The 24,269-nt window shown below is 40.2% G+C and overlaps 2 protein-coding genes and 1 long non-coding RNA gene across 6 annotated transcripts in view; 2 read left to right on the top strand and 1 right to left on the bottom strand.

Moving 5' to 3' along the window:
- smad1 (SMAD family member 1) overlaps window positions 1-2,478 on the top strand; it is a 114,135-nt gene extending 111,657 nt beyond the window's left edge. For 2 of the 3 annotated variants that reach the window (XM_043699166.2, XM_043699176.2), the window contains exon 7: window positions 176-2,478. In XM_043699166.2, coding sequence (XP_043555101.1) covers window positions 176-319 — 144 coding nt within the window. In that variant the 3' untranslated portion in view covers window positions 320-2,478. The remainder of the gene's footprint in view (window positions 1-175) is intronic. The other variant, XM_043699195.2, reaches the window with a different exon arrangement.
- On the bottom strand, window positions 1,951-5,442 carry LOC148152064 (uncharacterized). 2 transcript variants are annotated; one of them, XR_015751766.1, is made up of 2 exons: window positions 5,224-5,442; window positions 1,951-3,624 (listed from the first exon to the last, which is right to left on the bottom strand). It is a non-coding gene; the product is annotated as an uncharacterized LOC148152064 (long non-coding RNA). The 2 variants fall into 2 exon arrangements; XR_015751767.1 differs by lacking the exon at window positions 5,224-5,442 and adding an exon at window positions 4,191-5,205.
- A 20-nt stretch (window positions 5,443-5,462) lies between these two features.
- The window catches only part of mmaa (metabolism of cobalamin associated A), a 54,379-nt gene continuing 35,572 nt past the window's right edge, over window positions 5,463-24,269 (top strand). The window contains exons 1-2 of the mRNA XM_043699209.2: window positions 5,463-6,109; window positions 21,617-21,739. Of these exons, the coding sequence (XP_043555144.2) occupies window positions 5,671-6,109; window positions 21,617-21,739 (562 nt within the window). The 5' untranslated portion in view covers window positions 5,463-5,670. The remainder of the gene's footprint in view (window positions 6,110-21,616; window positions 21,740-24,269) is intronic.

Consider the following 24,269-nt stretch of genomic DNA (forward strand, 5'->3'; position numbering starts at 1 on the left):
AATAGCATTTAAGTCATTTGAAGTTAGGCAAGCTAATTATTAGTGCATTTAGGTGGGAAATTTTGCTTTGTATATAATCTCAATAACTTGTTACTTGCTGTTTTGGTGAAAATGGACTTTCTGCATTATTTTTATTTTATAAAAAAAGTAACAATTTGCTTTTTTACATTTTCAGGGTTGGGGAGCTGAATATCATCGACAGGATGTAACAAGTACCCCTTGCTGGATAGAAATACATCTACATGGTCCTCTGCAGTGGCTGGATAAAGTTCTCACCCAGATGGGTTCCCCACATAACCCTATCTCCTCTGTGTCATAACAATGCTCTAATGCTGCTTCATAGTGCTCATAGATCCTTGAGTGTTGAGTTTTCCAAGAATTTGTAATCTCACTTGAAGGATATACAGAATGGAAACACTCTGGACCGTCTTGATTGGGAATTGGAAAACACTTGATTCTTTGTGACCAATTGTTGGAGAAAGATGATCAGTTTTTTTAGTATACTGCTGTTCTTGTGAAAGTGTTCAGTTTACACTGGTATTCCATTTCTACCTACTCTGAAGAATTTATGTAATTATGGTTTTAGAATACAGAGATGAAAGGTGACCAAGCATAGATTTGAATGTTGCAAATGCTGTGTTTTAAGTACTAGTTTGTGGTCAAAATATAGGAGTGAAGTTGTTTTTCCAAGAGAGCACAATTGCTGCACAGTTGTTATGCTGAAGTTGAATATATTTTGCACAAATGATGACTTACAAACCCTCTACACATTAGGTCACTTGACATCTGTAGTTTTTAAAAAGTGTGGAAGTGGACAAAATGAGCCCTGTGTGCAGCTCTGTCTTAATGTCAGTGCTGACTTTTTTTTTGTAATAGTGTCAAGTTACAGCTCCATTCTTGATGGATTTCTAAGGTGTGTATAGTTTTACATGTATGTTGAGGTTTAAAATATTACTTTTGTCCTCATTTTCAATTAGGTAAGGACTTTCAATCTGACATTAGAAGGAAGTAGGTTAAGGGGCAACGTGTTCTCCACTGTGCATTTGGTGAACTCAGTATTTTTTAACTATTGCATTTAAAATGTACTTTGTAAGAAGCTACTGTCCTCTTACTTGTAGCCATACATCAGTTCTGAAATAGTTAATTCAATATTTTAAAAAACACTTTGCAAGCAAAATTTACCGAAAGTATTTGCTGCACCAGATCTTCTGGCTCTGTTACCTTGTACTAGTTTGTCTGTTTAAGGAATTGTTTTGAAATGATTTCTATAAATCCTCTGAGCAACTGATTAGTGGCTACCAACAGGTTGGATGTTCGTAGGTTGGTAGAACTAGATTCTTGTGCATTTACTTCCAGCTTGATTAGATCAGTTGGCTGGAATCTTGCAACACATTACAAATTTTAACTTCCCTAGTGGTTAAATCAGCTTGTTTTATATTTTTATTTGTTTTTAACAGTGCTAATTTCTTTTCTACTGTTGTATATGCACTTTTACACAAGACTTTGCTGTTGTGCTGTGGAATTGGAGAAACATTTATTCCAAAGATTGTAAGTCTTTCAAAAACAACAATCTGTTCTGGCATGATTTCCTTTGACATTTGGGAACCTGATTGTGAATTGCACCACTGCAAAGTCTATATCCCTAAAAATTCTACCTTTAGAGACTTAAAAAATATTTTATTCAACTAACCCTGATTTATAACTCATTTGATCCATTTGGATCTTGTTTTCTGTTTACTTTTGGTGTGAGGATAAAAACCTTAGAATTTCCTAATCTAAGGTTGAAGATTTACCACCCTGTTCCCAGGCCTGTTCAAAATACTCTTAACTAGACATAGGAGAAATTACAGGCAAGAGGGGAGGGAAAGCTGAGATTTTTGTAAAAATTGGGGATGGAATTAGTACAAATTTCACTGCTGCCAGCAAAGTTAGTTCGTTACAATATGTTGGTAAAATTTGATCATGGCATACAAAAATACAAACCTGTATATATTGTACCATTCAACATTTGTTGTCGCTGTAAATATCAAGTGGTTTAGTCTTCGTGAAATACAAACTTCCTGCAAACAAATGAAAACAACAGGCAGGTGGAAAAGAGATGGTTGGAAACCAGTCTGTAGCATTCTCATTTTTAGAAAAGTTTTTCTTTTTTCTTTTACAGCTTTTCCGCATCCTATACGGGGATGAGAAGTTGTCAGTTGGATCATGCAGTTCACTAAAATTTCCACATCATTGAAAAGATTTTAATTTTTAACACTATTGTAATGCAAAATTACTTCAGTTAGATATCATTCAGCATCCTCAAACATGATATATGATGGCTTATCTACTTATGATGTTCTGTTTTTTCTTCCTCTATTCCATAATGGACCAGTCTGTAATTTACAATCACAAGAAATCTGTAGACTTGAGGGAGAAAACAAAATAAATATTTTACAGAATTGGTGTACAAAATAAACCTTTTTATTCAACAGAAAACATGGCATATTCTTGAGTACTATGTAGTGCTGTGATCAAATTGCATGAAATATTTCAATACAAATTCTATAAATTATCCAAAGCCATTTCTTCATGTAACATTTTGGCTTTGAGGTAATCAATATTAGTGATATGAATTGATCTCCCATACTTTGGGAAAGAAAAATTTTAAAAATGTCCTGTTTTTGCATGCGCTTTTATCTTCCGTTTCCCCTTTTTATAATTCTCAGACACCAAACGTAGACATTCATATTGGCTGTGAAATACGAATATTGTGAGATTGCAGCCTTCCAACTTCCACTGGCAGTAGAAGGCCTAGCCACTGTGGACATGGAAGTTCACATCAAATATATGCATTAGAATTTTGTTTATGGTTCACAATTAACTGTATAAGCTTTTATTTCAATGCCGTATTTTGAATCCTCCTTTTCATCTCAACATTGGTATCAAAACAGAAACTGCCTCTTAGCAGTTAAAATGACATAATCCTAATCTAGTTCTATACTAACACTGTTAGAAGTGCTAACCTTCAGATGAAATCTTGAAGAGGAGAAAGGATATTCTGATCCTGGCCAATATTTATCCCTCAACAAACAATGAAAACTAGTTATCTGGTCATTTATTTTGTAGAATCTGTGTACAGATTAGCTGTAAAACTTTTGACTTTCTGAATCCAAAATCCATAATGAATGAGTTATCAAAAATCTCTGATGGTCTAGCATCAAGATACATGTGAATGTAGCAAAATTCGCAAACTTTAGTTGGGTGCAGGTGAAGGAATTTGCATTTATGTGGCCAGCCATTTTCTTTAACATACAGTTCCTTAGGTTTATTGAAGATTGATTTGGCCTTTGGGCTAAAATTTTTAAGTCTGAGTTTTAAGATTTGTATGTTATCAAGTGATTGCTAAACACAGTTATAATCGCACAGTTGTATGCTTGGCTTTGATATGTTTCTGCCAGTTTGTCTGTATTTATGGTTGCAAAATTGAACAAAATAGTAAATTCTACTGAGATCTTGTTGACAAAGTTAATGTAATCCAATAACATGACCTCAAACACTGTAGCCCTCTGTTGTACACTGTACAATCAGATGTAGTTCTCAAGTGAAACGAGGTTCATCCAATTTCTGCTTCACTGTCAATGCCTGTTGACATGAAGACAAAATAATACAGGTTACACACCAATCCATGCTATGGCTCCATCTGACGCACGCAGAAAATATTTTGGAAAGGCATGATATTAGGCCAATGCAGGATGAGTATCTAGAATCAAAATTTTGATTAAAAATAAAATCAAGACCACAAGAGTTTCCAAATTAATGAGGTTATAATATTTTTGAAATTAATATTAACCTTGCTGCACAAATCCAATTAAATCATGTCTCACATAAAAGACTCCTAATCTGCACTACTGGACCTTATGTTATAAAAGATTGAACCTGACAGCATCCTCTGGAAAATAAAGCAAAATGTATGATTTTGGCACGTGCAATTTTAAGCAGCAGCCATCCTTGCTGTTTGGTGATTAATGGTAAATTTGGATAGAGAATGGCTTTGGATGTGCAAATTGTTTAGAAAATTGAAATGTTTGTTAATTCCTTAAAACTCGGTGTCAGCAATTTTAATCTGTATTTATGGCTTTAAATTAAATTTAATTAATTCTCCACTTGTAAAACAAAAGCATACAATGTAAAATGTGTTTGCATATTACCTCATGGAGATTTGTAGAATCTTGAGAACAAAGACTGGGCAAACCTACTTGCAGACCAGTTCAGAATAGAATTGTCTTTAGTGGAACGATGTGGAAATAACCAACAGGTGATTGAACAACACTTTTGGAAAACCCAATTCAACTTCTATAGAAGTTTTTAAGCTTCCTTCAATTTCCTGCATCCTTTAAGTGAAAATGTTGACTTGGAAGTACCAGAGCTCGTGGTAAGAGCACTAGAACGTATCAATGTCTCACCAAATAGCTGTTTTTAAGGCTACTTATTGCAAAGCCACCCGAATATGCTCCTGTACTTGAACAATATCACAATATTGCTTAAAGTGGGGAGAACAAAATAGTCTAGTTTCTTTTCTATGTTTCTTAAAAAACAAAAAAAAAATCAAATATTAACAGTTGCAAGACAAATTTAGTGCATGTGGAGACTTTTAAGACACTGCTCACTTTTCAGAGAGTCTCCTAGTTCTAGTCTCTTAGAAGGAAGGGGTCATATTGATTCAGAATCAATTTCGAACTTGTTTATTTCCCTTCCTTTACCCAGTCACATTTCACACTTTCCTTGGAGACTTAGAATTGTCCTGATCAATTTATTTTCTACACTGGATACTTAATTGACTTCAGATTCAGAATAACTGACAATTGTCTTAGAATCAATCTAAACATCATGGTAGAGACAGAACACACGGGACCAACACGTTCAACATATTGTCTAGCTATCACCATTGTTAACAGCTAACCCGAGAATGCAATTTTTTAAAAAAAGGTTTTGTGATTTACACATGAAAGAAGTGAAACTATCACTGTATTCTAACAGATGAAAGGCTTAACAGAATCAATTTTTCCATGTATAATTTCAGTTACATCACACTAAATTTTTGCTATAAATTCTGTTAGGATTGAGCCCTGATGAAGGAGCGACGCTCCGAAAGCTGGTGTGCTTCCAATTAAACCTGTTGGACTATAACCTGGTGTTGTGTGATTTTTAACCGGCATCTCCAAATCATGACGTATTTTCTACCTATTGTATCGATTATTGGAAACACAATCACTGCAACCACCATTGCCGTTCACCTTCCACCTCCCTCAGCAATCACGGCACTCCTCCTCTTACACCACTCCCAACCCTCTTTCAACAATTTCTGCCTGAATTAATCTAAGCTGCCATTAAAATTCGATCCCGGGATAAAAAGTATTGGCCAATGCGCACGCGTAAAGGGAAGTGGAATACGTGCCCCGGAACCGCTCACGGACAGGTCACACTGGGTTACCTTCCCTTCAACGACCTGTGGTGTTTCATTGTTTTCCAATGTAGTGACCGAATAGGGGTTAAAAGTTCAGTCGGGTTAAGATACGTAGGCCTCGTTGTTTCACCGCACCCAAAAGTGTAAGGGAAGAAATGGAAACCAAAGGCGTGCTGGAGGAGATGTAAGCCGGGAACTCGGTGGTCTCCGCCTTCCTGTGAAGGATGTTGACGTTGACGGCGGCGCGGCTGCTGTGCAAGAGCCGTTGGAGCCTCGCGGCGCCCAGGAGTTTGAGTTCGGCGCGTGCTGGCTCCGCGTGCTTGAACCCGGTGTCCCGGATGGGCACTGCCGGGGAGCAGCCGGAGGCCGCGCGCTGGCAGCCAGCTCGAGCGCAGTGCAGGCGCCGGAGCAGCGGAGCCGTGTTGGCGGGAGAGCAGCTGCTGTTGGCCGAAACCCTCACCGACTGGGAGAGGCAGCTGCTTGACCGGCTGCTGGACGGATTGCTGGGCGGGCAGAGAGCCTGCCTGGCGGAGGCGATCACCCTGGTGGAGTCGTCTCACAAACACAAGAAGTGTTTGGCCCGGCTGCTGCTGCAGAGAGTCCTGACCTGTCAGAAGGAGCGAGAGCGACCGCATGGAGGGAAGCCGCTGTCCTTCAGAGTGGGTCAGTCCCGCTCTCTGCCTTTCGCTGCCGGAGAATGCGAATATAAACGGGAAAAAAAACTTATCACAGAGGAAGTCATTAGGCTCATTATTACTTTTTCAATAGGCGCAAACATAACGCAGCCTCAGTCTCATTTTCCAAAGCTTGGTCCCCGACTCTAGGTTATTGATTTCAGAAGTGCTTTCAAATGTGACCAGGCTTTCTGTCTTTACCAACGTGATCATGGCCCTGCACCACACTCCTTCAGTCTTCCTTTCAATTACTTTAAATCTCTGCTTCCTGGTTATTGATATTTCTCGTAACTCAAATGGGTGGACCCTCCATAGCTTCTGGATTAGCGGTGCTGGAAGAGCGCAGCATCCAAGGAGCAGCGAATTCGACGTTTCGGGCAAAAGCCCTTCATCCTTTATTCCTGATCCACTTTATTCCTTTAGCACCACTAATCCAGAATCTGGTTTCCAGCATCTGCAGTCATTGTTTTTACCTCCATAGCTTCATACAGCCCAATTACGTTTCCTTTTTTAGCACCTTTATTCCACGTAGAAAGTACTGGATGAACTGGGCTGTTTGCTTCAGAGCTAAAAAATCTTTTATTTTGTGTTTGATGAAGTGGTGCGAAACAGGTTTGTGACCACAGTTATCACCTCAAGTAGGTTACTAGATTGTAATGAAGAGATTTTTTGAGAGTTCAATTATTAGATTAGATTCCCTACTTTGGCCCAAGCAGTCCACACCGACCCTCCAAACAGTAACCTACCCAGACCTATTTCCCTCTGACTAATGCACCTAACATTGGGCAATTTAGCACAGCCAATTCACCTGGCCTGCACATCTTTGTGACTATGGGAGGAAACCCACGCAGACATGGGAGAATGTGCACACTCCACACTGACAGTTGCCTGAGGCTAGAATCGAACCTGGGACCTTGGTGTTGTGAGGCAGCAGTGCTAGCCACTGTGCCAACTATGTTGGGCTTAGGCAGCATCCGAGGAGCAGGAGAGTTGATGTTTTGAGCATAAGCCCCTCATCATTCCTAATGCATGAAACGTTGACTCTCCTGCTCCTCAGATACTGCCTGACCTGCTGTACTTTTCCAGCGCCTTACTTTTCGATTCTGATCTCCAGCATCTGCAGTCCTCACTTTCTTCTATGTGCGCTTATACTCATTTGAGTTTAGAAGGATGAAAGACCTTACTGAAATATATAAGATTCTTTGTTTGCTTGATAAGATAGATACTGAGGTTGTTTTCTCCTTTTTGAGGGAGAATCTAAACCCAGAGAGCATAACCCGTGTAAAGAATCACCCAATTGAGATAAAAGTGAAGAGGAATTTCTTGAGATTTGTGAATCTGTGGAATTCTTTACTAAGTAGAGCTGTCAAGATAGAATATTTCAGTAGTGTCAAAACTGAGATTTTAGTCAGGAAGGGAAGCGAGGATTAAGGAAAAGACAGAAAAGTAGAATTGAGGATTCTCGTATCAGCCATGAATGACAGATCAGACTCAGTGAGCCAAATGGTCAACATTCTATATCTTTATGGTCCTGAAATAAACAGTAGTGTCACGGATACAAAATTGGCTGAATGACTGGCAACAGTGTCAAAAAGTGTGGTGTTGGAAAAGCACAGCAGGTCGGCAGCATCTGAGGAGCAGGAGAGTCGACGTTTCAGGCATAAGCCCTTCATCAGGAATACTAGTGGCCCTTGTTCTTCCTATACGTTTAATGATCTAGATAACTGGTGTACATAGCATAATTTCAAAATTTGCAGATATGACAGTTGGAAGGATTATGAACAGTAAGAAGTATTATTAAAACTTTAAAAGGACATTGACTGGTGAAATGTGTGAACCCAGTGGCAGGTAAAGTTTAATGCACAGAAGTGTTAAGTGATGCATTTTGGTCAGAGGAATGTGGATGTAAAGTACAGAGTACAATTCTAAAGGGCATACGGAAATAGAGAAACCTGGGTCGTTTGATAATGTATCAGAGTGCATTGAAAATGCTTCAGCATTCTGCACTTCATTAAAAGGGTCATAAAGATGTGATAAGGCTGACAATGTATAAAATACTGGTTTGACCTTAATCAGCATGTTGTGTCCAGCTCCTAGCATCGCACTTCAGGAAAGATGTGAAGTCATTAGAATGCAGAAAAGAGTCACAAAGTGGAGCTGTTACTTTGACTGCTGAAGTGACCACTGACACATGCAGATGGGGCTGTTGATGTCAGCTGGTTGTAATAAGCATTGGTGTTAATGTGCACGTATGCTGCTGTTGACATTGGTACAAGTGCAAACTACCATACCTTTATTTTAGATTTTTTAAACATATGGCACTGTATTTCTATTTCTCCAGTTTCTATAATAAGAACATAGTACAAATTGGATCATGTAAAGGAATGGTGCTACCTAGGTTACCTTTTATGTAGAATGTGGCAGTTCTGCAGTTCGACTTATAAAATAGTATCATTTATCTGATCCCAGGTTATGCATTTTGTCATTACATACACATTTATCTTGCTGGAGTCCCTGGGTGAAAGGACCAATATATTCCCATGTTTGTGATCAGTAGCTGTTGCTGGGTATTCTCGTTGCAGTGCAGTTCCATCCCTGTGTGTGCATGTTCATTGCTCCATCCAGTGGTAATGATCATAATTGCAGCCTTAACAGCAATGATTCTGGGGTGATGAACTTCAATTACGTAAGATGGCAGACGTTTGGGCTGTTTTCCATGGTGCAGAATGTTCAGAGGAGATTAAAGATGTATATAAAACATGTTGTGAGGGTGCAGAGCAGGTAAACCAGGATGTTACCTTGGCTGTAGTGTCACAACTATGAAGAGAGAGTAGATAGACTGTGCTTGTTTTCCTTGGAACAGATAAGGCTGAGATTGAAGTGTTGAAAATTACGAGAGACACTGATGGGAAGAAGCCTTCCTTTTTCTGAAGGATCAGTATCCAGGTGCATAGATTTAATGTGAGGGCCAGAATGTTGAGGGGGCTTTTGAGGAAGAAAAAAATTCACCTAGAAGATGAGCATTATTTGGAATTCATTGCCAGAAAGGATGGCATAGGTGGGAACACTTGTGAAATGTTTAGGTGAATATCTGAAATGCCATAGAATTCAGGGCATGGGCCAAGTGTTAGAAAATGGAGCAGATTCTTGCTTGCTAAGCAGCATAGACATATGTACTGAACGTCCTTTTTTCCATACTTTAAAACTCTGACTATTCAAAAAAGTAAGGTATTTAGACAAAATGGATAGGGAAAACTATTCCTATTTGAGGAAGGATTGAGAACAAATGGATATGTTTCATTGTAATTGCTTACTTCATTTCTGCTTTTACAATCTCGTGCAGCAAGTGGTTGGAATCTTAAAATCATTTCCAGAGAATACTGAGTAGGCATGTTCAAGTAAGGCATTTGAAGGAATTGAATTCTTTTCTGAAAAGGAAACATTAAGATGCTTTGTGTTTTTGTTTTGAGATGTGTAGCTTAGGTTGTGGTTTAGGTTGTAAGTTTGCTTGCTGAATGGGGGATTTGTTCTCGGACAGTTTGTCACCATACTTTGTAATATCATCAGTGAGACACTAATGAAGCGTTGGTGTTCTGTTCCACTTGTTATTTATGTGTCTTGGTCTGTTGTGGTGGGTGATATCACTTCCGGTTCTTTTTCTGAGATGTTGGTAAATGGAGTCCCGGTTTGAATGTCAGGCCTCTTGGAATTCCCATGCATGTTTTTGTTTAGCCTGTCCCAGGATGGATGTATTGTCCCAGTTGAACTGGTGTCCCTCTTTGTCTGAGTGTATGGATGCCAGTGATAATTGGTCATGTCTTTTGGTGGCCAGTTGGTACTCATGTATCCTGGTGGCTAGCCACTAAAAACATGACCAACTATCACTGGTATCCATACACTCAGACAAAGAGGGACACCAGTTCAACTGGGACAATACATCCTTCCTGGGACAGACTAAACAAAGACATGCATGGGAATTCCTGGAGGCCTGGCATTCATACCAGAACTCCATTAACAAACATAGGTTTGAATCCCATTTACCAACCCCTCAGAACTGGAAGTGATATCACCCACCACAACAGACCAAGACACACAAATAGCAAGCAGGACAGAACACCAACGCTTCATCAGAGACTTACTGATGATGTTACCTAGTATGGTGACGAAACATCTGAGAACAAATCCCTCCACTCAGTTGGCAGACTTATAACATGAAGATGCTATGAGGAGAAAACCAGGGAGTGGCACCAGATATGATTGCCTAAATGGCTTCCTGTTAGCGAGCTTTGAGAAGATTTGTAGCTCAGGCTGAGGTTCTGGATGTAGGTTTGTTCTCTGAGCTGGAAGGTACGTACAAGCAGACACAACATGTCTAGAAATCCTAGCCACTCTCCCCTACATCAAAGACATCTCAGAAAAGACTCCTCGACTACTCAGACTTCTTGGCATCATGGTAGCCCACAAACCCACCAACACACTAAAACAGCAGTTAATGAACTTGAAAGACCCTACACAGACAACAAGCAAAGCTAATGTCATTTACAAAATACCTTGCAACAAACACTACATTGGACAAACAGGCAGAAAACTAGCCACCAGGATACGTGAACATCAACTAGCCACAATAAGACATGACCCACTCTCACTAGTATCCTTACATACGGATAAAGAAGGACACCACTGGGACAACATATCCATCCTAGGACAAACCAAATAGAGACACACACGAGAATTCCTAGAAGCATGGCATTCCAACCAGAACTCTATCAACAAACATATTGACTTGGATCCCATTTACCATCCCCTGAGAAAAAGAACTGGAAAAAGCAACATCACCATAGGAAATGATGTCACCCCAGGAACTGATATCACCAACCCTAGGAAACTCAAACATATAAATAGAAAGTGGGCTACACCACCAGTGCTTCATTCGGAGACTCGTTGAAGATGGTGTCCTGTTTTGCAACTATTGTGATTCTGGCCAATATTGTCATTAAAAACAAAGTGGTCAATGTTTTTATTTTTGAGGGCTCCTCTTGGGATTTCAGATTTTGATCTTTTAGGGACTCCCTTTATCATTGTTGCAAACTCATTTGTTAGGTGATGTAGTCATATAGTAATGATACCTTCTGTATTTGTGCTGACTTAAAGGGGATTTGGAGTTGCACAGGAACAGAATTAGAAGGAATTCATATTATTCCCAATAAATCAATTGTCTCTTAAAGCTGCAGCACAGAATGAAAGCATTAATCTCCTAGATACTACAGTTTTTAAATTGGTACAAAACAGCAGATATAACTTAGCAACAAGGACTTTTAGTCAAATAGTTGATATATGGTTAAACACAGGAAAAAAACCATCAAAGTAATCATACCTTGTATAAACCAGTAAGGTCACAGCTAATTAAGTCACATTTCTTTTGCACAAAGATGGAACATTTTAAACCAGACAGACTTTTTATCATACATTGATTTGAATTTAACCACCAACAATCACAAGGGATCTTTGCCTTTTTTTTCCTAAGTGTACTTGAAAATATGCAACCTAAACTGGAGATTCCATTTTTATTTGCAAGGAATTCATGATTTTAGTGATTAATTTTTTCTCTTGGAACCCAGACAGCACAGCATTCCTTTGTTCGTGGGTTTAAAAAGTATTCTCTACCCATTGCAGTATCCTCTTCTCATCTTTGTAGCTCACTTGTCTCTCGGCCATCTTGCAGCCTCCTCTGCCCAAGCCAGACTTATGGCGGTCAGCTCTGCTGGTGCCTGCTTAGCAGCAGCCTCCTTTCCACACATGCCCATCTGGAGGTGGCCTCCTCCCCTCATGTATTAGACAGCAGGACCTAGTAGCAGAAATAGGCTATTCAGCTCATCAAGTCTCCTTTGACATTCAGTGTGCCCATGATTGATCTGATGATCCAAACTTCATCTTCCTGCCTTTTTTCGAAAACCCTTGATTCTCTTACTCATTAAAAATTTTGTCCAAATCTGTTAGTCATAGAAACAGACCCTTCACCCCAACCAGTCCATGCTCATCATAATCCCAAACTAAACAGTCCCACCTGCCTGTGCTTGGCCCATATCCCTCCAAACATTCCTTACTCATTTACTTTATCCAAATGCTTTTAAAAATTTATAACTGCCACATCCACCAATTTCTCTGGAAATTCATTCCACTTACAAACCACTCTGTGTAAAAAGATGCTCCTTATGTATTTTTAAAATCTTTTTCCTCTCGCCTTAAAAACATGACCCTAGTCTTGAAATCTCTCAGCCAAGGGAAAAGACACCTACCATTCACTTTATCTATACCTTTCATGATTTTATAAACCTGTTGAGGTCACCCCTCAACTTCCTAAGCACCAGTGAAAAAAGTCCCAGCTCTCCTTATAACTCAGACTCTCCCAATCCCAGTAACATCCCAGTAAATATGTTCTGAACTCTCTCCAACTTAATATTCTTCCTAGAACAGGGTGACCAGAACTGGACACAGTACTCCAGAGGAGACCTCACCAATGTCCTGTACAACCTCAACATAACATCCTAACTCCTATACCCCAAGATCTGAGTGAGGAAGGCAGGTGTGCTACTCCAGTTCTTAACTGCCCTATCTATATGTGATGGAAACTTCAAAGAATTATGGACCTGAACCTGTAGGTCTGTCTGTTCTACAGCGTTCCCAAGGCTCTACTTTTAATTGTATAAGTCCTGTCCTTGTTTGGTTTACCAAAATGCAGTACCTTGTATTTGTCCAAATTAAACTCTATCTGCTACTTTTCAGCTCATTGACCTAACTGATCAAGATGTCTTTGTAATCTTAAATAACTACCTTCATTGACGATTATACCACCAATTTTGATATCATCTTCAGACTTACTAACCATGCTTTCTATATTCTCATCTAAATCATTTATATGAATGACAAACAAAAGTGGACCCAGCACTGTTCCCTGTAGAATACGGCTGATCACAGGCCTTCACCGCCACCCTGTTTCCTGCCATTAAGCCAATTTTGTATCCAGTTGGCAACCTCACCCTGAATCCCATGTGATCTAACTTTACTAATTAGTCTACCATACAGAACCTTGTCAAATGCTTTACTAAAGTCCAAGTAAATAATGCCTATTTCTCTGCCCTCATCCATTATCTTGGTTACTTAAAAAAAATTCAGTTAAGTTTGTGTGATGTAATTTCCCTCTCTCAAAACCATGTTGACTGTCCGTAATCATTCCTTGCCTCTCCAAATGCGCATAAATCCTATCTTTCAGAATTGCCACCAATACCTACCCAACACCGATGTCAAGCTCACAGGTCCATAGTTCCCAGGCTTCTCCTTTCATGCTTAAAAGCACAACATTAGCCACTCTCTAGTTCTCCAACACCTCACCCTCAGTTATAGATAATACAAATATTTCTGCAAGGGCTCTGTAATTTCTTCCTTAATTTCCTACAATATCTGGGATACTCTAGATTCGGTCCTTGAGATTTATCCACTTTTAAATTTTCTAAAACTCTAGCTTTTGCCACTTCTGTAATGTGAACTGTTTCTAGCCTCCATTTCTTTCTCCGCAGTAAAAACACATGTGAAATATTCATTTACTATCTCTCCCATCTTCTGAGGTTCAACACAAAGGTGACCTCTTTGATCTTTGAGGGCCAACTCCCTCTCTGCTCGCTCGCTGTTAATGTACTTACTGAATCTTATTGGATTATCCTTAACCTTCTTTTGCAAAGGCTACATCATATCCTCTCTTTGCCTTCCTGATCTCTCTCTTAAGAATTCCCCTACACTCTTTCTACTGTTCTAAGAAACTCATTTGAATATCGCTGTCTATATCTAATCTTTTATTCTTGACTAGAATTTCAATACTTTATTCGTCCATTGTTCTCTAATCCAACTAGCCTTACCTTTCACTCTAACAGGAACATAATAACTCTGAACTCTCGTTACCATACTTTTGAAAGACTCCCCCTTATCAGCCATCAAACAGTCTACTCCAGTCAACTTTTGAATGTGCTTGTCTCATGCCATTAAATTGCCTTACTCGTTAAAATCTTTAATTTTTATTGAAGGCTTATTCTTCTCCATCACTGTTTTAAAACAAATAGAATTGATTGTGATCATTATACCCAAAGTGTTCCCCTACTGTCATTTCAGTCACATACCCTGTCTTATTAATGATCCAGCTTTTAAAGCACTTTGCAGTAAAGAATATCTCAGATTCACGACCCAGATTCATCGACATTTCGGGCATAAGCCCTTCTTCCCCGAAACGTCGATTCTCCTGCTCCTCGGATGCTGCCTGACCTGCTGCGCTTTTCCAGCAACACATTTTTCAGTTTTGCTCATTTGCTTAACTCCGCAGACTGAGTCATCCTTACCATTTGCTTTTCCATTTATTTTTGTGTACTCCACTTTCCTTATCAAAGTCACATGTTTTAAGTAAATGGGGCCTTAACACAAATCCCTGTGGTTCTCTGTTACTTGCACTTTGCTATTCTTGATGCCCGAAACGTTGACTCTCCTCCTCGGATGCTGTCTGACCTGCTGTGCTTTTCTAGCTCCACCCTTTTCGACGCATCCTGAAAATGCCCCCCTTATCCCAACACTTAAAAATGCTTTTGAAAATTCCAATATATTCCCTTCAGTTGTTTCCACTTTTTCTATCTTGCTTGTTACTATCTCAAAGCATTCTTCTAAATTTGTCATGCATGAATTCCCCTTTGTGAAGCCATGCTGACTGTTGACATTATGTATTTTGAAATTTCCTGCTATTAAAAATTAATATTGGGCATTTTCCCAATAACCTAGTAAGCTAGCTGGCCTATGATTGGTTGTTTATTTCCTTCAGCTTCCTGTTGCCCTCTCAAACCACATGCAGCAACATCGTTTCCCCCTCCAGTCTGAACTTAGACCTCTGCTGCTGACTCCCTCACTGCCATCATCACTTACTTTCCTTACAGTCTGCTCTATTCACTAGTTCATAATTCGCACTCTTCAGAAGTCCCATATTTAAATCTATTCCCTTCCTCTGAATATTCTCTTAAATGCATTAATTTCACTTTTCTGGATTGAAATACATTTGCCACCGTTCTACCCATCCGATTGGTACATTGCTCATTTGCTGTGGTCTATTGCTTTTTATTGCTCACCATCATTCTTGTGGGCAATTTCCATGTAATCAATAAATATGTTCATCTTGCCCCCAACATTTATGTCCAAAGCACATCCACCTACCAAAATAGAAGGAACCCAATTCTAAACTGTATTGCATTCCACTGGAAATGATCTTCCAGTTAAGCAAAGCGTTAGTTGACTATAACTCTCCACTACCTCTTGTCACTGAGCCAATTTAAATATTAACAATTACTTGCTCTTGAATCCTTTGAACTTGTGCTTCTCAGACTAGTTAGCCATGCAGGACATTGATGAAATCTTGCTAAGGTCCATGTATACCATACCATATTAAATGCACTGCCATCATCATCTGTTTTTGTTAGCTCCAATCCAGTTAGCTAGGTGTGCCCATCCTTTAGCAACTATTATGCGTGCTAACTGTCCTTAATTATTTGGGTATTCTACTGTTTCAGAATTTTCTTTCCAATGTTTTGTCACAGGGTTTAGGCTGAGTGGTTTGTGACTGTTTGGCAATCCCCTCTCACTGTTTATTTTGTTAGCAGTCCTCTGGCACCTTGCCTATATCTAGAAAGGACTGTAAAATAATGATCAGCTTCTTTTAATTCCATGCTTTCCTTAATAACTTAAGATACATTTCATCTGGTCCTGGTGGTTTATATACCTGCAAGGTTTATTCAATTTCATTTCATTATCCTGAACTAAAATGTCTGTTTACTCATCTTCTGTAGAAATAGAAACAAACTATTTATCACGAACAATGCCCACCTCTTCCATAAAAGTTAACCTTTGGTCTCCAATTAGCTGTACTCTTGTATTGGTTATGTTTTACCTCTATATTAATAAAACCTTATGCTTTCATTTATTTTACTTACCAAATATTTTTTACCCCCACTCTTCATTTTAGTAATTTCTTTTTAATTTGAGTCTGACACTTTATGCTTTCTAAGTTTTGGAACTGATACAAAATTTCTTTTCCTGCCTCTCCCTACTCTAAATACTCTTTAAAATCCAGGCATATCTGAAGTTGAGAGTCTTACCTGCAGGGTAGATGCAGAAAGGTTGTTTCCCCTTTTCATTGTGGGATGCTGTTATGTGCTGTTTGAATATCCCCTATTATTCTGAAACAGGCTTATCTTCAAGTAGCTGTTCCCAGCTGTTCATCACCTCATATTTCAGCTTAATAAAATTGGCCTGTCCCCGATTTAGTTTTTTTTACTATTGGCCTATTTCTATCTCGTCCATAACTTTATTTAAATCTAACTGAATTATGATCACCTTTACTAAGCACTCTACTATTGATTTTCTTTTCTATCTGCCCCCACAACAAATCTGGATCTGCCCTTTCTTCTAATGAGCTTGATGTGTACTGGCTGAAAATGTTCACTCCAATGTATTTTGAGATCTGCACCTTAATACCTTTTTACACAGAATTCTTCCAAGTTCACATTGGTAATGGTGTTATGGATCTTTCGAAGCCTGAATTGCTGATGTCACGTGCACTTCTGCATGTGTTATAGTCTGGAGCTATTGCTAGCATTGGTAATCAACTTTCTTTCCTTCACATGGCTAACCAGAGATATCTCAATTGGTTTGGCTGTGTGTAAAAGCACTTCCCCTGACTATCAAGTACTGGGGAGGGACACTCCACTTTGCTGCAGATTTTCTCCCAATTCAAATCTGTGAGATAGAGATCATCTGCTATTACGACCATTCTTTTCTACACTTCTCTGAAATTTGCTTAAATGTTTTCTGTGGTACCTCAATCTATTTAGAGATCTATTCTATATTCTCAGCAGAGTGATTGCTCTTTTTTGTTTTGTTCCTCAGTTCAAGTCAGACTTATTTCATGCTCCTTCTAGCTTATCATCTCTTCTCATACCCATGATTATTTTGATGAATTTTGCCAGTTTTTTATCTTGCATTTTACCACTTTTGCGAATTCTGCGACAAAGATTTTTGTATTGCCATTCCTGTTCTTTATTGCACCACATTTCAACAACAGCTTTGATATATTTTAGTATCCACCCATGGCCACATTAAAGGAATTCTGACTTTTAAGAATCCTTGAATTGAAATATACTACTAATCACTAAAAAGCTCTCTTGTCCATTTAAAGCATCGATCTTCCACTTTCAGTTGTTAATTTTGTGTTTTCTGTTCCAGCTTTGGTTCTCTTTCTTTATACACATTCAGGAGAAAGTGAGGACTGCAGATGCTGGGACATCAGAGCTTAAAAATGTGTTGCTGGAAAAGCGCAGCAGGTCAGGCAGCATCAAAGGAACAGGAGAATCGACGTTTCGGGCATAAGCCCTTCTTCAGGAATGAGGAGGGTGTGCCAAGCAGGCTAAGATAAAAGGTAGGGAGGAGGGGCGTTGGGAATACGATAGGTGGAAGGAGGTTAAGGTGAGGGTTATAGGCCGGAGAGGGGGTGGGGGCGGAGAGGTCGGGAAGAAGATTGCAGGTCAAGAATGCGGTGCTGAGTCTGAGGGTTGGGAATGAGAAAAGGTGGGGGGGAGGGGAAATGAGAAAGCTGGAGAAATCTGCATTCGTCCCTTGTGGTTTGAGGGTTCCTAGGCGGAAGATGAGGCGCTCTATCTCCAGGCTTCGTGTTGCCATGGTCTGGTGATGGAGGAGGCCAAGGACCTGAATGTCCTTGGTGGAGTGGGAGGGGGAGTTAAAGTGTTCAGCCACGGGGCGGTTGGGTTGGTTAGTGCAGGTGTCTCAGAGGTGTTCTCTGAAATGTTCCGCAAGTAGGCGGCCTGTCTCCCCAATGTATAGGAGGCCACATCAGGTGCAGCGGATGCAGTAAATGATGTGTGTGGAGGTGCAGGTGAATTTGTGACGGATATGGAAGGATCCCTTGGGGCCTTGGAGGGAAGTGAGGGGGGAGGTGTGGGCGCAAGTTTTGCATTTCTTGCGGTTGCAGGGGAAGGTGCCGGGAGTGGAGGTTGGGTTGGTGGGGGGGTGTGGATCTGACGAGGGAGTCGCGGAGGGAGTGGTCTTTCTGGAACACTGATAGGGGTGGGTGGGAAATATATCCCTGGTGGTGGGGTCTGTTTGTAGGTGGCGGAAATGACAAAGGATGATACGATGTATCTGGAGGTTGGTGGGATGGTAGGTGAGGACCAGTGGGGTTCTGTCCTGGTGGCGATTGGCGGGGCGGGGTTCAAGGGCAGAGGAGCGGGAAGTGGAGGCGATGCGGTGGAGAGCATCGTCAACCACGTCTGAGGGGAAATTGCAGTCTTTGAAGACGGAGGCTATCTGGGTTGTTCAAAGACCACAATTTCCCGTGGCTGAACACTTTAACTCCCTCTCCCACTCCGCCAAGGACATGCAGGTCCTTGGCCGCCTCCATCACCAGACCATGGCAACACGATGCCTGGAGGAAGAGCGCCTCATCTTCCGCCTAGGAATCCTCCAACCTCAAGGGATTAATGCAGATTTCTCCAGCTTTTCTCATTTCCCCTCCCCCTCCCCCCCCCCCCCCCCCCCACCTTTTCTCAGTCCCAACCCTCAGACTCAGCACCGCCTTTTTGACCTGCAATCTTCTTCCCGACCTCTCCGTTCCCACCCCCTCTCCGGCCTATCACCCTCACCTTAACTTCCTTCCACCTATTGTATTCCCAACGCCCCTCCCCCCAAGTCCCTCCTCCCTACCTTTTATCTTAGCCTGCTTGGCACACCCTCCTCATTCCTAAAGAAGGGCTTATGCCCGAAACGTCAATTCTCCTGTTCCTTTGATGCTGCCTGACCTGCTGCGCTTTTCCAGCAACACATTTTTAAGGTTTATACACATTCAGGTTTCCATGCATCCACCTGACTATCTCGTTTAAATTCTACCCAATCCACTAGAAAGTCCCTCCATCAAGATATTTGGAGATGCATCTGTCCAGATTGTCTGCTCCAAAACATGGGAACATAGGAGCAGTCGATAATTGAGCCCCTTGAGGCTGCTCCACCATTTTTGATAACAGATGATCATGAACACAGCATCATATCCCACACAATCACTGTATCTCTTGATGTTGTTAGTACCTAGAAATCTAGAAATGTCAATCTTGAGAGCAAATAATAATGATTGAGTTTCTACTGTCCTCTGGATGAAGAATTCCCCCTTCTCTGAGCGAAGGAATTCCTCCTCGTTTCAGTTGTCTTATTCTGAGAGACTGACCTCTGATTCTAGACGTCCCAACTAGGGGAAACATGCTTTTTGTATCCATCCTGTCAAATCCTTTAAGTATTTACTTTTTAGTTTCTGATTTGTCTGTTCATGATTGTATCTGGGTGTATCTTTTTTCTCCTAGGAATTCTTAGGTTAGAGAGAAGAAGGTTGAGAGATGACTTAATTGCGACATAAGATAATCAGAGGGTTAGATAGGCTGGATAGTGAGAGCCGCTTTCCTCAGATGGTGATGGCTAACAGAAGGGGACATAGCTTTAAATTGAGGGATGATAGATATAGGACAGATGTCAGAGGTAGTTTCTTTACTCGGGGTAGTATGGGCTTGGAACACAATGCCTGCAACAATAGTAGACTTGCCAACTTTACCGGCATTTAAGTAGTCTTTGAATTGACATATGGACAAAAATGGAATAGTGTAGGTTAGATGGGCTTCTGATTGGTTTCACAGATCGATGCAACATCGAGGGCTGAAGGGCCTGTACTATGCTCTAGTGTTCTATGTTCTAAAATGCCCTGGTAAAACTAAAGCATAATATCCTCCACTTCGTATTAAATTCCTTTTTTAATAAAGGTATTATGTAGTGCAATCAAGAGCTTTTTAATTGTTTGTATTTGCATACTAACTTTTGTGAATAATATTCTAGAACATCTAGATCCTTCTATATCTTGAAATTCTGCAGTTGTTTTCTGTTGAGATTTTTATTAGTCATGACACAATTTCTCATTTTCCCATCTTATGGTCCATTTGCTAGACTATTGTCTATTCAACCTGTCCTCATGTGTTGTGATGTCCTTATATTTGGGTTCTTATACGTCACTAACAATTAGTGAATATATTCCATGTGCTAACATCCACAGGAAATTTTCCAGTATTAAAATCCAATTCCTTCAACATGAGGGTCTTATCTATTGTTGTTTCTGTAGTCAGATTTTCTTGGAAATTGGCAAGATTTGAATTGCATGCCATTATGTTTCCATTTTTTAAACTTTATATCTTGAAATCAATTGATCATAAAAGATAATCCAGACTTGTGTGCAATTTAATTCATGTAAAAAGGTTTATACAAAGTGCATACTTATCACAATTAAAGCACTTAGCCTAGCCAAGAGGAAAACAACATTATTTTTCCCTAATCCTCCTCATGATTTTTATTCTGGATAATGAATTAAAAGTTGTAAGGATCTTGGTTTATTTGAAAGGATTGTGCAATTTAGTTTCCAGTATATCTCTGACAAATATATCAGGTATTTAGTGCTCTTTCAAGGCAATCATTTGCATCCACGTTTGTGATGTACAAGTTGTTCTTCTGTAACACTGTAGTTGCATTCTAGCGAAACCTTGTTTAAACGAAATAATGGAGCCTATGGGAAAAGTGGGGTTGGGGCAGACCAACAATAAGAATCAGTCACGATCACTCAAAAATCACTCAAGTCTGACACAAAGTGGAGGACAGCCTGAATGAAAGTATAAATCATATTTATCAATGAAACAAAGTAAACTTAAGATAGTACATTTAAAAAATATTGTTAATGCAGAGACAGAGGGTCATCATGGTGTGTAAGGTAGACTCCCTCACTCGTGTTAAGCTTCTCTTCCAGTGTTATAGCATTTATTTTGCATTCACAACCTGCAATTTTATCACCAGGATGCTTCTTGCTAACATTATTATCACTATGCCCCTCCATGTTTTTTTTCAAGAAAAGGGATAATCTCACAGTAGTGTACCTTTCATAGGAAGCTGATCAATGTATCTCTCTCAGAAAGCTGCTCTCTGTAAAGTACTTCTCACAGAAAGCTGCTTTGTTGGTAGCTAACATCAGCGCATGTGCAGAACGGCATCAAGACCGGTGCTGAAATCGGCACATACGCGGAGAGTTTGGCATGAGCATTGGCACATGTGTAGGACAGTAGCAAGGCCAGCGCTGATATCTGTGCATGCGCAGAATGGCGTGGAGATGTTAGCGCCAATATCAGCGCATGCATAGAGTGAAGCGTGCAGGATACTCACTGCTGGAATCGCGCTATCGCGAATAGAGGTAAACATTCTCAAAAATACCGTTCCTTAATTCCTCAGCAATGTTAAAGCAAATTGCACTACCGAAACGTACGTTATTTGAGAACTACCTGTGAATGAAATCCACTTCTAATTTACTATAATTATTACCGTTCAGGCCTGTCTGGTCCACCTGGTGCTGGAAAGTCAACGTTTATTGAAACGTTTGGGAAGATGCTGACAGGGAAGGGTCATAAAGTTGCTGTTCTAGCTGTTGATCCATCTTCAAGAACCTCTGGTGGTAAGTGTGAAGTTGCATTTATTAATCTTTTGTGAATGGAATCCATTAAGTTGAAGTGTGGACTTAATAAGGCAATGCTCTTGTTGAAGATGCTGTCTGAGTAATGGAATTCCTGATTCTACCCAGGTTGTGGGAAGCTAATTGAAAGGTGGAGGGATGATATGAAAATTCATAGTTCATGTTTACCGCCTCAATAATGATTTCAATTCAGGGGAGAGCCAGACTCATACATTAGTACTGCTTCTCACATAATGCAAGGTATAATCAAGAAGGGAGAGGTATTTTCACTGGGCTCGTAATCCAGAGACCAGGTATTGTTCTGGGGGCCTTGGTTCAACTCCCACCATTATAGATGGTGAAACTTGAATTCAATAAAAATCTGAAATTAGATGTTGTTTGTAAGATCCTATTCTGTTCACTAATGTCCTTTTACAAAATCTGCCGTCTTTACCTGTTCTGTGTGGCTCCAGACCCACAGCAATGTGGTTGACTCTTACCTCCAAATTTCTACATATGTACCCAGTTGTGTCTTGTACACAAAAAGCAGTTCAAATTCAGTTTGGCTAATTATCGCCTCACCAATCTACTCTTAATCTTCAGTAAGGTAATAGATGATGTTGTTAACAGTGCCTCCAAACTGCACTTGCCCTGCTCACTAATGCTCAGTTTCGGTTCTGACAGGGCTGCTCAGCTCTTGAGTTCATTATTGCCTTGTTTTAAACATGAGGAAAATGTACTACATTTCAAAGATGAGATGAGAGTTACTGTCCGTGACATTATGGCACTTTTGACAGAGTGTGACATCAAGGAGCCATAGCAACACTGGAGTCAATGGGAATCTGGGAGAAAACTCCCTAGTTGGAGTCATACTTGGCACAAAAGAAAATGGTTGAGGTCAGTCATCTCTGCGCCACGACATCCATACAGGAATTCCTCAAGGTGGTGTCCTCGGCCCAATTATCCTCTATTACTTTATCAATGACTTACCCTCCATTACAAGGCCAGCAGGGGAGGATGTTCACTGCAATGTTCTGCACCATTTGCAATTCCTCAGATCCTGAAGCAGTCCATGTCCAAATGCAGTGAGACATGAACACGTTCCATACAGGGGCTTGACCCATGCATGTCAGGCAATGACCATTTCCATCAAGAGAATATAACAATAGCCTTTTAACATTCAGTGACATGACCGTCGCTAAGCAATCACTGTCCATATCCTGGGATTGACATTGACATTGACATTGACCAGAAACTGAGCTAGTCTGGCCAAATAAATAAATAAGTAGCTAGGAATCCTGCAGTGAGTAACTCACCTGAGTCTCCAAACCTATTCACCATCTATATAAGGCATATATCAGTAGTGTGATGGAATACTCCCTACTTGCCCAGATGAATTGGATGAGTACAGCTTCAACAACACTCCACAGGCTTGATGCCATCCAGAACAAAGCAGCCCACTTGATTAGCACCATATCTACTCCTTCCATCACCCATGCTTTGTCATATCTGCAAATGCACTGGAGCAGTTCAAGGACTTTTAGGTAGCAACTTCCAATGCCATAGCCACTAACATATCTGAGCATGAGGGTAGCAGATACATGGGAGTGCTGCCTGCAAGTTCCTCTACTAGCCACTCTCACCTTCCTGACTTGTAAATACATACCGTTTCTTCAGTGTTGGTCAAAATCTTGGAACTTTCTTTATGATGGCATTGTAGGTCTGAAGTTCCTCAGTTCAAAAAGGTAACTCGCCAACACCTGCTTTGGGCAGTAATTGTTAGCCCAGACAGCGATTACTCATTTCCCATGAATGAATTAAAAAAAGATTTAGTGGATATGGAGGTCTGACACAAGCAATCTCAGAAGTTCCACTCTAATCTTCATGCACATGAAGAAAGAAACTAGCTGATATTTTTAAAGATAAAACAAGAATTTCCAGTATGCTTTCTGATTGCAGATTGATCTGTTAGGCTTACACATTGAACTCTGGGAGCTTAAACTCTACCCGCCCCCTTTTTTTAAATTGCTATACACATGCAAACAATATACAAAGAGACAAGGCAAGACCAAAGTATAATTGGTAAGGAAGGGAAAAGTCTGGCACCACTTGGGATCTCAGATGTCATTGAATTTTCTTTCCGTTCATTCTGCTCTCTTTCAGTTCTTTGCTGATCAGGGAATATAGTTTGCATGCTGATACTGTTTTCCCTTCTGAGGAAGGGTCATTGAACCCAAAACGTTACCTGATTTCTCTCCACATATAGTGCCAAACCTGCTGAGCTTTTCCAGCAATTTATGTTTTTGTTACTGTTTTTCTTTCAGTCAGAATTCGCCCATTTCAGTGTCTCTGAAAGTGCTTTTCCCTTTCTTTCTTTCAATAAAGAAATTGGCAATGACAGCAGTTTACAGATAAATGACGAATTACAATCAACCACCAGAAGATTTTCTGTTAGTTCTTACACTGGAAGGAGAGAGTGATTTAGATTCAGGGTTGGGATGCTATTTGAAGGGTTGGTGCAGACTTGATGGGT

Source organism: Chiloscyllium plagiosum, unplaced genomic scaffold, assembly GCF_037043375.1.
Source record: "Chiloscyllium plagiosum isolate Xiang-an unplaced genomic scaffold, Cpla_swu_hap1 HiC_scaffold_1, whole genome shotgun sequence".
NCBI classification, from domain to species: Eukaryota; Metazoa; Chordata; class Chondrichthyes; order Orectolobiformes; family Hemiscylliidae; genus Chiloscyllium; species Chiloscyllium plagiosum.